This window comes from Equus przewalskii, chromosome 24, assembly GCF_037783145.1.
Source record: "Equus przewalskii isolate Varuska chromosome 24, EquPr2, whole genome shotgun sequence".
Lineage (NCBI taxonomy): Eukaryota > Metazoa > Chordata > Mammalia > Perissodactyla > Equidae > Equus > Equus przewalskii.
In genome coordinates this window covers 19,306,566-19,320,287 of record NC_091854.1, presented here as the reverse complement: position 1 = coordinate 19,320,287, position 13,722 = coordinate 19,306,566, and the positions used below count along the sequence as shown (strand labels likewise).

General features: G+C 34.8%; 1 protein-coding gene across 2 annotated transcripts in view; it reads right to left on the bottom strand.

Moving 5' to 3' along the window:
- Nucleotides 1-2,007: 2,007 nt before the first annotated feature.
- The window catches only part of ADGRL4 (adhesion G protein-coupled receptor L4), a 106,922-nt gene continuing 95,207 nt past the window's right edge, over nucleotides 2,008-13,722 (bottom strand). Inside the window, exons 14-16 of one of the 2 annotated variants that reach the window (XM_008522463.2) lie at nucleotides 5,322-5,413; nucleotides 3,794-3,962; nucleotides 2,008-3,434 (exon numbers count right to left, since the gene is read on the bottom strand). In XM_008522463.2, the coding sequence (XP_008520685.1) occupies nucleotides 3,372-3,434; nucleotides 3,794-3,962; nucleotides 5,322-5,413 (324 nt within the window). In that variant the 3' untranslated portion in view covers nucleotides 2,008-3,371. The remainder of the gene's footprint in view (nucleotides 3,435-3,793; nucleotides 3,963-5,321; nucleotides 5,414-13,722) is intronic. The other variant, XM_070592735.1, reaches the window with a different exon arrangement.

Sequence of the window (13,722 nt, the reverse complement as noted above, 5' to 3'; positions counted from 1 at the left end):
ATTTGTTCATTACGCCTAGTATGCAGATTGTGGAGCATTTGCTTATAGACCTTCTTATACTTTCTCTAATTGTTGTATTCTGTGTAAATATATTTTTCCTAACCACGGTGTACTCAATCAACCAACAGATATTTTTTATTAGGGGATTAAGGTGCCTCTAGATAATAGCAAGTTTTCATAGTCAAGGAATTTATCTTATACTTCTTTGGTGACCACTCATCTCATCGTTTGAGGCCAAACTTAAAGTACTGAGTTCTCTGATTGAATCTGTTGAGATCTTACAACCCTTCACATGCCCATTTGTTTATGAAGAAGGATTTGTAAATTAACATTTATCGATGAGTTTATGATACATTTTAGAGGCTGAGGAGATTGAGTCTAAAATCCCTAAGTCTACCCCACTCACTATCAAATGAGGAAGTAGGAGAAGAATAACAGGCAAGTGGAAAAATGAAGCACTTCTTTATTCGTAGTTAGGCAAGCTCCTTACAAATCCCCAATGAAGGTCTTTCCTGGAAAAACTGAATTGACGCCATTGTATGAGCTCAAAGCTACACTGGTGGCCTAGTTCCTCGGCCTGCTCCCCTTCACCAATTTGAGATGGCTGGACCATGTCTTCCCACGGACTGCATGACAGTTCCAGACAAGCTCGGAGGAGCTTTGCTTGAGAAAGCTGGCTTGCCCAATGGACTTCCAGTACGGGAGACCTAAAGCTAAAGGCAAAAGCCAGACTGTTCAGAAGGTCCAGACCCTCTTATCGTACCCACGTGTGGTCACAAGGCAGTAACATTGATGCAGGAAACAAAAAAGAGAAAAGATACTTTCTTTAAAGGAAGAAAAAACTGGGTACAATAAATGTCCTGAGCTTGGGCTAAATAATTGCAATACACTGTGAAATGTTAAAATAGGTTAAGTACTAGATGGAGTGGTGGCACAAGGTGGGAGTTATTAACTCCTTGTTTGAGTCAAGGATGGCTTCATAGAGAAAGGTACATTAGGAATAAGTAGCTGTTTATAGGAGCAATCATGGTACCTAGGAGGAAATTCCAGAAATAGGGACTTTGGTAAACCATGGGAAATTTTGGGAAAGATAAACAGCTTAGGTGTGCCTGAAGAAACTTATATAGGACAAAAGTGAAAACCAGGGAGGTAAGCAGCTATGACAAGGTCTGAAATCTCATGCTAAAGAATACAGGCTTTATCCAACGATATCTACAGGAGGGTTGATGACCACAGGACCCTGGAATTAAGGTTTGCCCTAATGATGTGAACAACTGCTTATCTCTAAAGATGTGAGTACATACGTATTTCCATAGTATTAGTTCCCTGTGGCTGAAATAACAAATTAGCAAAAAATTGTCAATAAATCTGTAACAAATTATCAAGTAACTTGGTGGCTTAAAACAACATGCAATTCTTCTCTTTCTGTTCTGGAGGCTGGAAGTCTGAAATGGATTTCCCTGGGCTAAAATAAAGCGATCAGCGGGACTAATTTCCTTCTAGAGGCTCTACTGGAGAATCAATCTTCTTGCCTTTTTCAGCTCCTAGAGTCTGCCTGTATTCCTTGGCTTGTGGACTGTTTCTGTCTTCAAAGCCAGCAATGGCTGGTTTGAGTATGTCCCATGCTGCATCACTCTGACATACTCCCTCTTCCACTTATAAAGATCCCCTTGTGATTACACTGGGCCTCGCTGGATAATCCAGGATAATCTCTCGTTGTAACTAACATAGTCACAGATCTGAAGATTAGGGCGTGGACATTTTGAGAGGGCCATTATTATGCCTACCACACATCATCTTGACTCCATTAATGAAACAGATTGGTTTTTCAACATTACATTCCTACAACACTGTCTTATAATGACAACGATAATCATAGGTCACAGGCTTACCATATGGGATCAGAAGATATAATGAAAAGTTATTATCACGGATCCTCTAAAACATAAGGTGTATCGGCAGGTAGCTCATCCTTCTTGAGAAAGCAACTCAGCACAGCCATAGCAGTATCATTTAGATAACATTTTATTTGTTAGAGCAAGATTTGACAGGCTTCATTTTAACAGCTGAAGAAATTAATTTAAAATCACAACCTTTAGTGTATTAGCATACTTTTACATGGAGGTGCAGAACAATTACATATTTTTGAAATAAAATCACTGCTTCTAAATTTTAATGAGATTTGAGGATAGATAGAAGCCATCCATTTAAGCAGCTACGCTTTAATAGATAGTAGAAAACTGTCAGAGAATAGACTCACTGTGAAAATTTCTACAGTTCTCAGCCATTTCTTTGTTATAAATAACATTTTTAAATGTGTACTTTTCTGAACAGAAAAAATAGCAATTCACTTGATGAATACTTTCATATTTACAATGCCCTTTTAAAAATATTAAGTTAAAAGGGAATATAGAAAAGTGAATTACAATATTTCTAAAATTAAAAAAAATAAAGAACTCAAATATACTAGTCTAATGAGATACTGTATTTTTCACTACATTGAAAGGTGATAGAATAGCTTTATATACACCATTTTTACATTTACAGGCATGAACAATATTATTTTTTGACACATTTATGTATTACTGATCAAGCATTTGAAGTCACAATCTGTGAAATAAGTATAGCAACAATATATACGTCATTCTAATGTTAACCTAAAAATAGAACAGAAATGTTTGGTTTTTCCTTTTGTGAAGTTTTCTGTTTTTTTAGAATATTAGAAAAGAAAATGCATATAGCAAGCACAAGTCTAAGTAGTTTTAGTGGGAATTTAAGTTCAGAACAAGTGACAAAATGGTAAGACGTGTTTACTCAATTCTTTATCTCTATAATTTTCTCACCTCGTTTACAAAAGAACAAAGTTACTCAAAATACATTTCATGGTTAAAACAGCCATTCCCTTTCTACTGTTTTATATTCTGCCCCTTCGTTCTCTCATGTTCCACCTTCTGTAAGAGAGCTCATTATCAAGGTGACAGGGGCCTAGTTTCAAAAGCAACATGAGTCACAAAAATATCAAGCCAGTGGTTTCCTTCAGGACATTCACATATTTCTTGTGTTAGAAAGAAAATCTTTCCTTGGGTGCGGTGATATCACTCCTGAGAAACCAATTACTTTCTGAATATCTGCAATACTATTTTTGACATCACGTAACTAAAGTCCCGCGGGAAAGCATACTATGGCTATATGGTACATACTTTTACCTCTTACTATCTACAGGTCCTACACTGTAAATGGAGAAACCGATTTAAAATATTTGATTATCTAGTAATTAACCATTGGATGATTTGAGTCATTTTTATATTTTGGCCATCCACAGCACGGTCTTTTTATTTTTGTGTAGCATATTTATCCATAGTTCTCTCTGTTTACCTTAAACATCCAAAACAACACGGGACATTTTTGAACAATCTATAATATTCTTCTTGGATCTGAAAAAAAGAATAAGAAAGGAAGGCATGTTAAATGTAATTGCAACAACCACATCAAATTATTTTGAAATCACATTAAGTTGTTGTATTTGGTTTTCTAAATTATTATTGTTTTCTGATTATCTGTCAGAATATGCTCAAGTGAACACAAACTACATTTACATTCCTAATAGCAAGTTTTTAAAAGTATATTTCCCTGTGATCAGCTACGTGTTCTGATTATCTCGATGCTAAAATGTACTGCATTTAGGTAATAAAGGCAGGAGTCATAAATCTATGAGAAGAAGAATTTTTATCAATTTGGTAACTGATGCTATGTGAATATACCATAGAGTTGACCAAAATAGCAAATTGCTTACCTTTCTAGATAAAACACACAGGAATAAGAAAATGAACATCCCCTGGAAGGCATTGCTGACGGTGAAGAGGTAAGCTGTCACCACGGATGCATGCACAACATGAAGAACCCCAAAGATCCAGGTGGTGCCTAGAAGGAACAGGAGAGCAAGGGCTCCTCTGGCACACGACCTAGAATACATTTGAAATCTGTCAGTTAAGAAGGCTATATATATTCAACACATCTCCAAATTCCTCAAATTATATGGGAAATGAGTTTTTGGGATAGCCAAGAAATCTTTTGCAAAGACCGATAATGATTTTGAAACTGACAAACTGTGCTCCAGTTCCATGGGACAGCCTTGAGGGTAGGGTGCTGCACTGTGGCAGGGATGTGCTTCCCAAGTCAAGGCAGCATATTAAAATACGGACGGCACTTTTCAAGGAATTTTCTTAATCTAAAAATATTTTTCTCTCGTGTACTGCAGTGTGTATGCTTTGATTTCAAATCTAACGTTGTAGTAATTCTCGAAGGTAAGACATATAACTACTGGGAAGTAGTTTTCGTAAGAAACCTTGAAAAGTATCCCAGGTGAATTGGGTCAGCACATGAGCATGACATCAAAGAACGCTTCTGCTTTCCTTTTAGGGTTGGTAGAGATGAAAGCGTAAGATATAAAATTAGATCTTTTTGTTTTGCTTTGCAATAGTTACCTCAAAATAAATTCATGTCAGAAATACCGATTTCTTAAAAATTAAAAAAAATACACACACATACTCACTGTTACATATTTTTAACTTATTGCCTATGACTTTTGGTAAAACAACATTCAGCTCTGTTCACTGAGGACATTGCTTTGAAAATGAAGCAACTAATGATTATTTTCTCATTCATTCTTGGTCCAATCATTCTTTACTGCAGAAGATGTTTTAGCAATGTACCTCAGAAAATGAGTCATTTTCAACTTTATTAAAACCAGCACAGTACATGAAACTATGAATGGTGAAGAGTAAAAGAAAGTAATCGATCAAGCATTAGCTAAATCCAAACTATAAATCTTGTGCAAGGTATTGAAACTACAGGAGTGTTCCCAGGCAACACAAATGTTAGTTATTTCTAATGTTCCCAATAGTAATTTCAGTTTTTCCTGAACAAACCATTTTCAAGGTCTCAATAAATCAGTTTTAAAGAGAGGAGGTTGAAGGAAAAATTGTGGGAGCATGCAAACTAGAAATCACAAGAAAGAAACACAGATATTAACCTCTGAGAAATGTTTTGCAAAGGAAAATCATGAAGGCCTCCTTTTCCCTTAAAATACAGTCATCATCTTTTCTTTCAAAGGGAACTGTGTTTGAAAAGATTGCTTGGTTCCTATTTAATCTGTGGTGTTTATGGTCTTATTAAGTGCTATTTAACAATAAGTATTTTAAATATGGCAGAAGAAAGTGTGAAAAAATCATTTACAAAATTGTCCTTCCAAAAAGTTATTTGCACTTTAAGTTACTAAAGCTTTCCATTACTACAGAAAGTAGACTTACAGAAGCATTTACCTTATGTTCTCATAACAACTAACTCCTGGTTTCACCCCTGCGGTGTGACGAAAAACTTTGTATATGATAAATCCAAAAGCCAAGAGATTAACCTGAGAAAATAAATGAGTTTCAAAGAAGAGGTAATTTTCATAGTAAATTGGATACATACAAAGGAAATAAACAAATAAAGATTTCAAATAAATAGAAACTCATGACATTTTGATGTATATTACAAAGTACAAACACTCTGGGACACTTAGGCACACAAATCTGTGGTTGATCTTTACAATATCACTGAAAATTGTTAGTACAAATGGTAGTTAGTACAATTTGCCAGATTGTCTTGAGCAACCTGTTCAAGAACCTTCTTCAGATGTTACGATCACATCTACAGATTGATGAGTATCATCTGCTGCCAATAAGATGATTAATATACATATTAAGATAAGTTTTGGTTTCAAAAACTTTAAGAACACTTGGGAAATTAAATTTTTGTTCATTAAATTGTATGCTGTTTCTCTGAGCAGAAGTGTTAGTGATAATTCTGTCAACTCTTTAAAAATTTAAACTGGAAAAGAGATATCAAAAGGAAATGTAAAAACTCGACAAAACACCCTCAGCTTCTATTGCTAGAAAATGTCTGAGTGTGTTTCCTTTTGTATGGTTCCTCTAGTTCTCTCTCCTAAAATTTATAGTGAGATTTCCTTTCCTCAGATTTAACCTCATAAACTTTCAAAATATTAATCAATAAAATAAATGTTTATTTGAAGGCATATACATATTATTGATAAACATTTATCATTATTTTATTTATATTTCCTAATATGGGCTAAATAGAAAACACAGAATTTTCACCCCTTTAAAAGTGACTGCATTATGAAAGTTTCTTCTTCTTTCTTTTCCTTTTCCTATATTTTTGGAAACCTGTAAGTCATATTTGCAGCATCAGAGAACTAACTGAGCGGCATATTTTAAATGTATATTTATTTTAATATGAGCATACTAATGATTTAAAATATTAAATATTATAGACATCATCTACAGATTAATCCTTTGTTGACTATATTTCATTAATGAAAGCAGATTTTTCAAAAGCCATTTATTTAGTAAGAACAATAACAGAGTGCAATATTTTAATTTTCAGCTAATTCTTATACTAGTATTTCAAAAGCTTATAGTTATAAAAAATTCTGCTTTTGCATATCATAAGGAGTTTTATATAGCTTCTCAAAATGAAATTTACTAATTAGTATTATAAAAAGCAGCATAAAATAATGGGTCAGATAATTTCATGTTGTTACTTCTCCATGGAGAAGTTCTTGAGAGAAAATCTTAGATAAGAGTCTAGTCCCTTCTTCCTCCTTCCAAATGTCCATTACTTCTAATTATATGATTAATTAATTCTAATTACAGTAATGCTTCCATGCAAAGAAAAGACTTCAGCAAGAGGGGAGATGAAGTGTATTTAAATTGATTTAGTTGACAGTTTCACCCTATGGTGTCCTCAAATGACTAACTGAAGTGACAATTTAATAATATTTAATTTTATAAATCATTTTTACTACTTCTGAAAGAGGGATGCTTAGTATTTTCTAGGTTTCTTATAGCTATAGCTTCTTTAAATAAATTTGGAAACAACAGTTGTATTACATTTTATAAATATATGCATATTTTTAAATAATAAAAAGTATTAAAATTTGGTTAGTATAAATAATAGTAATCAAAACATCATTGGTTTGAAAATCTTCAAAGGATTTTTATGAGGTATCTATGTTGAACTTGTTATCTCAACAAAAGAAGAGTTATAAGATAAAATAACTTTAAATGATAAAAAAATTATTCTCAAATCCATAATTTTTACACATTAAGTGATGTACAATACTTATTAAAGTTTTTTTCTTAAACAGATTTGAAAAACAGTTTCTCATACTGCTCTGGTTTCTCAGAGAGCATATACATTTTAAACACGCTCTTCTGTACCATATGCTAAAATAGTGAAGTGTGGAAAAGGAACAGTCCCTACGGGCGATCCAGTTCTGGAAAGTACATTTTTTCTGCACAAGGGGAAGATGTTTACATACTTATAAAAACCAGGTGCTGCTGGACAAGTAGGAGACTAATTCGTATTCCATAAACTCAAATTTTCCCAATTGTAAGAGAAAACAGATTAAAACATTTTTATCAAAAGGTATAATGGTTTTATGTAATGAAAACAATCACAAATAATTGATTGTATTATCCACAGTCATTGATGATACACTTATATGGAGCTTTTTATTTGCCTTTATTCTACACATTTTATGAAGGGTCTGTTCAGTGTCTGGTATAGTGGTAAGGGCTGGGTACGCACTAATGAACAAAATGGACATTGTCCTTTGTTCTCATAAGCTTATTAAGAAAATAGATAGTGAATAATCACACAAATACTTATAAATCTGAAAACTGTGATAAACACTATGAAGTCACAGAGTTAGAGTGTTAGGAGAGACAATATGGGGGTGGATTACAATGAAGGTTTGGGAGATATCTCTCTTAAGACTTAACATTTAAACCAGAACCTGATGAATTATAATACACTAGCAGATTTTTTTTATCTATGCTTTCACAGAAGAATCACTTGTGTACTGTAAACCTTTTCCTCAAGGAACTGACAGCCTAATGGACGAGACGAGCCATCAACAGGCAAGTGCAACACTGTTCAGTGAGTGCCATGCAGTGGTATGCAGAGCAGAGCAGTACAGGTGATGACATTCTAACGTATGATTTCTAAGCCAATCTTGAATGACCAGTAGAGTCAAAGGAGGGCAGCCCAGAGAAAGTAAGTGCCTACTTCGGATCTCAGTCAGTGCACCTGTGTACTCTCATTTCCTAGGTGATCAGACTCAGTGGATCAATATACTATCCTTGGGCCCTATCTGAGTTCTCCACCAGGAAGTCTAATAGGCATCGTGAGTTAAAAATGTCAAAAACCAAGCTGCTATTCTCCCAGTAAAGAATCTATTTTTGTTGCAATCTTCCCCACCTCAAAAAAAGAAAAAAAGTGATCTCATCCTTTTAGAAGACCAGCCTTATTCATCAGCAAATCCTTCGCCCCTACCTTCAAAACATATTCAGAATATGACCACAACTTACCATCTTCACAGCTCCTATCCTGGAAGAGGCTGCCATCATGACCCTCCTGGGTGACTGCGAAAGCCCCCTCATTGTCTCCCTGCTCCCGTCCTTGTCTTCCTACAATCTACTCTCATTGCAGCATCAGATTGATCCCTTTAAAATGTGAGTCAGACCATTTCTCTGTTCAGAACCCTCCAATGGCTTCCCATCTCACTCAGAGTTAAACCTGACAATCTCACAGCGGCCTCTACGGTCTGAAATGATAATACTTCTTCCCTCGAGTCCTACTTCTCTAGCCTTTGATCATTTCACTCCACTCACGTTGGATTCTCTGTCCTCCCGGCACAGCAAGCACGTCTCAGGGCAGTGGAGCTTGCTGCGCCCTCAGATATTCCCATGGCTCATTCTCTCACTACCTCTGTGTAAATGCTCCTTATCTACATCCTGCCTCCCAGCATAGTCTCATGAAAAACTGAAACTCAGGTGATAAAACCAGAGCTCAGTTCAATTCTCTGGAAATGTAGAGAAAGATGGTATTCTGTTTTGGACCAGGCAATTTCAGTATCCTTCGTTTGCCTTAGTCACTAGAAAACTCACAGACACTCCTGGATGAAACTTTAGTCAGCTTCCTCTGAACCCGCTTCTCATCTGGGCCTTGACCTTGGGCTTCAGCGTCCATCCTTGCAGTGTCTTGTTTGAGTGAGAGTCCTGCTAAGTCAGCTTAGAGAAGATCTTTCCACTCTTGCTATCTGATGCTTCTCAATATCTAGTCAAATCCTCATCCCTCACCCTTGATATCTGCTCATCCTGGCCTGCCTTTCAGCAAGAATCCTGTTAAAGTAAGTTTAGCAAGAATCCTCCCTACTCTGGATGGCTCCTCTTAGTCACTTTCCATCCACCAACCCCCTGTCCCCACACACAACCTGTTACTTGGGTATAAATCCCCAGCTGTCTTCATTATATTCAGAGTTGAGCTGAATCTCTCTCCCCAATTGCAACAGACTTGACACATCACCATAGTCCCGAATAAAGTCTTCCTTACCATTTTAACAAGTGTCAGAATAATTTTTTTCTTTAACAAAACTCAGAGCCTAATCCAATGTCATATTATAAGATTTAGCAAATTCTGGATAAATGGAAAAAACTGCATTTGCTCCTTTTACACTGTCTGCATTCTCTCTTTATTCATAAATATAAATAAAGAATCAGTATCACCTAAAGGCACATGACTTTACTTACTTAGAGGTGGAAATTAAGTTGAAACTCTATGCATTTTAGACAATATGGAAAAGTATCTTCTGGGAGGAAATCTTTTATGAAATAAGTATGAACAGTCTGAGAGGAGACAAAAACCAAAGCTGAAAACAAGATTATATAGAATTAAAAAGTATTTCTGATAATAAGAAATAGTTTGCAATTATTCATGAAGTAATGACTTTGAGGATAGATAGAGAAAATACTTGCATTATAGGTTAAATAGTTGGAAAAATACCATGAAAACTGTGTTTACAGGCAATGACTACATCAAAGATAAGTGACTTGAATACTTGAGTAATTATTTGAAACATAAGAAAAATCACTAATATCAACCTTAATTAAGAAAATGCTGTCTTTAAAATGACTCACACTTTTGCTCATTAGTGTTTACCGATATGCGCTAGTTTTATCAGCTGTGGTCCCCTTATTATTTATCTCTAAATGTGAGTGCCACAAAAGCACAGGAGCTAATTAATGACTTGCAAATGAACAAAGTCATTCATTATCATTTTTATCTCAATTTTTAAAAAAACATTTTTAGTTTGTCAACCAGGAGTCCCTAATACTTTTCTAGGAATAAACAAGACAAGGACATTAGATGTAAGCATAAGAACTCTGAAATTCCTTGCTGCACTTTAGAATACAGACAAGAAGGAAAATAGCTGTGGAGAAAAAAATTATTCAAAGTCATGAAAACTTAACCCTTAAGAGACAGTAATATTTTAAATTTAAAATCATTCTTCTTGCTTCATCTTAAGGAATATTTATCTACACAGATACGTTTCTTAACTCCATAGACATATGTAGTGACTTCAAAGTTTGGCACACATGTTCTGATGTTTGACAGAGCGTGTTAAACATTTTTAAGTGCCTTATTTTTTTTTAAACAAGAGATTTAAATAGATGAGCTAGCGAGAGAGTGGGAACTAATTCTGAAAGATTTAGACCTACAGGTACATTCAACCCAAGGGCTTCCTATTCAGACTTCAAAATGAAGCGCCCCAATCAGTCATTTTTCCTTTCTTAGTCTTTGTCTCAATAATTGATGAAGCCATCTACATGCTAATGTCAGATCATACCAAAAAGAATGAGAAAATTTCTCTTAACAGCACTTTGAGACCCACGCTTTAATTTTTCATATATATCAAATGGAATCTGGTTCATTTAAGAATGTGTCATGATCACAACTGCTATGTCCTTTCAAATAGTTTTATTACCTTTAAATTAATTGCCCTACGGCAGACTTGCTTCTGCCGTGGACAAAGGGTAGGTTTCTACCCGCCTGCAGAGAGGCCATAAAGAAAAACAGTGACTCATTCTCAATCCCTAGACCACTGCAGAGACAGCTAAGTAGTTTTCAATTTAAGCTTTAAAATGAAAAGATATGATCTATTAATTTAAAGAAATTGTCTACTAGCTAGTTTGGAATCAAGTAGTTGGAATTTTGTCTTTTGCCTGATTTTCTTTTTTTATTATTTCTCAACTGGAATCACCCCTTTAATTGCCTTATAATGCTAATCACATGGAATATTAGAAAAATTGGGATAGGTGGTAAGCAGAATAACATCTTGCCTCCAAAAAAAGTCCACACCCTCATGTCTGGAACTCGTGAATATGGCAAAAGGGATTTCACAGATGGAATTAAGGTTACGGACTTTAAGATACGGAAGTTATCCAGGATTACCCTGTTGGACCCAATGTAAACATGTGAGCCCTTAAAAATAAAAGAGAAAAGCAGAAGAGATTCAGCAGAGAGATGCACCAGAAGAGACGCAGGAGACATGAGATCAGAGAGAATGGAAGACAAAGGGGGCCATGAGTCAGGAAATGTGGGAGGCCTCTGCAAGCTGAGACTGACCCTGTCTGACAGCTAGCAAAGAAATCAACTGCGTAAAACTGAATTTGGCCAAAGACCTGGACAAGAACAGAAGTAAGTTCTCACCCAGAGCCTCCAGGATGGCCGAAGCCGTGATTTTAGCCCAGTGAGATTCTAAGCAGGGGAACCAGCTGAGCCACTCTGTACTCAGGCTTCCCACCTACAAAACTGTGAGCTAACAGACAAGTGTTGTTTTAAGCCACTAACTTTGGGATAATTTGTTACGACAGCAATAGAAAACTAATAGAGAACACTAAATAATTAGTTTTCTAATGCTAATTATACACAGTCATGCATTGATTAATGACGGGGATATTTTCTGAGAAATGCATTGTTAGGCGATTTCATCATTGTGTGAACATCATAGAGTGTCCTTACACAAGCCTAGCCTACCACACCTGGGCTATATGGTGCTAATATGGGATCGCTGTCGTATATGTGATCCGTCATTGACTGAAATGTTGTGCTGTGGCGTATAACTGTGTATCTGTATCTATGAAATACCTTATAATTACAGTGTTTCCTACTTTTTAAATAAAAATTTAAACTTAGTCACACTAAGTATAGATTTAATGTATCTTTGTGAGGTTTCAGCCTGATAACCATTAAAACCAAGTATTAAACTCAACTTAGATCTATACCTTTGGATTGCCGATTAAAAGTGTAATCAATGTTTCATTTTTTAAAAAAAACACTAATAATATTTTAGTGAGGATCATATTGAACAAATTTAAATACTGTTATTTCATCTTTAATCTTTTAAATTCATATTTTCAGCGTGATTTATAATGTGCATTGTATATTGTATAATGTAATGCACATAAAACAGTAAACTAGTAAGTGTATATAATTTTTCAAGATGTAAACATACATTTATTGAGGTACATCTTTTACTCTTGGGCTCTTTAGTTAAAAAAGTTTGGAGAGCACCGCCTTATATGATTTGACAGTTTCAAAAAAGCAACAGATGCATCTTCAGAATAAATAGAATAAATAGACTCTAGAGCCACACTTCAAGGACTCAAATTCCAGCTCTGACACGTGCTAACTGAGCAATTTATTTAACTCTTCATATTTCGCTTTGCTTGTGTGTAAAATATGGATAACATTAGCACTTACACTTGCGTGTATTAAATTACATAATTAGTGTAAAGTACTTATAATAGTGCTCAACATATAAGTTCTCAACAAATATCAATTATTATCCCTAATGGTTATGACATTGATATAGAAGTATGTTCTTCCAAATTGTCTCAATTTTGAAAGGCCCAGTGATAAATATATATTTATTCAACAACTAGATAAGCATTATTTTGTGATATAGTCTCATTGGATCTATAAATAGCACCTTAAAATATCAGAACTTATATCTGTCAGTTTTTATTTTGGGTAATACAACCTCAACAGAAAATAGGAGGTCTTTTTCCACTTTCAGGACTTTCCCCTAAGCTAATGTCAGCAAAACAAATACTTAAATATATATAATTCGACAATAACTCAAGTATTTATTGTTCATATAAATGATTTCTTATCTTTGTTGAAACTCCCGTTAGGGTAGAATTAAAATTTCCAGATCACAAACTTGGTTATGTTCAAGAAGGTAAAATTATCAGATACCTTAAATATAAGAAACATATTCTTCATGAATCCAGTATGATATTCTGTAACATTTTATGGGAGAGGATAACTATCTTTTCTTATAACACTCTAGTGTAGCACAGGGGTCAGGAAACTTTTTGGGGAAAAGGGCCAGATAGAAAATAGTTTAGTTTTTGAGGGTCGTATGCTCTCTATCACAAATACTCAACTTTGCCATACCTTTAAAGCAGCCTTAGACAACATGCAAATGAATGTGACTGCATCCCAATAAAACTTTATTTACAGAAACAGGCTGTGGTCATTGCTGACTCCTGCTCTAGAATCTCATTATGGGTGAGAACTTTTTCCTCTTTTATTCATGGTGTATTCCCAAGGCCTAGAACAATGTCTGGCATATAAAAGATGCTTAATAAACATTTGTTGAATGAATAGAATGATGAAGGATGGTATACCCAAGTCCCAGGTATCCTTAATGGCCTATTAAAGGAGCACTCAACCATTACATTGATTAAACATTTTTAAAATTATATTTTTTGTTTTGTCTCAAAGTTTGCAGATTTTGACAAAATAATA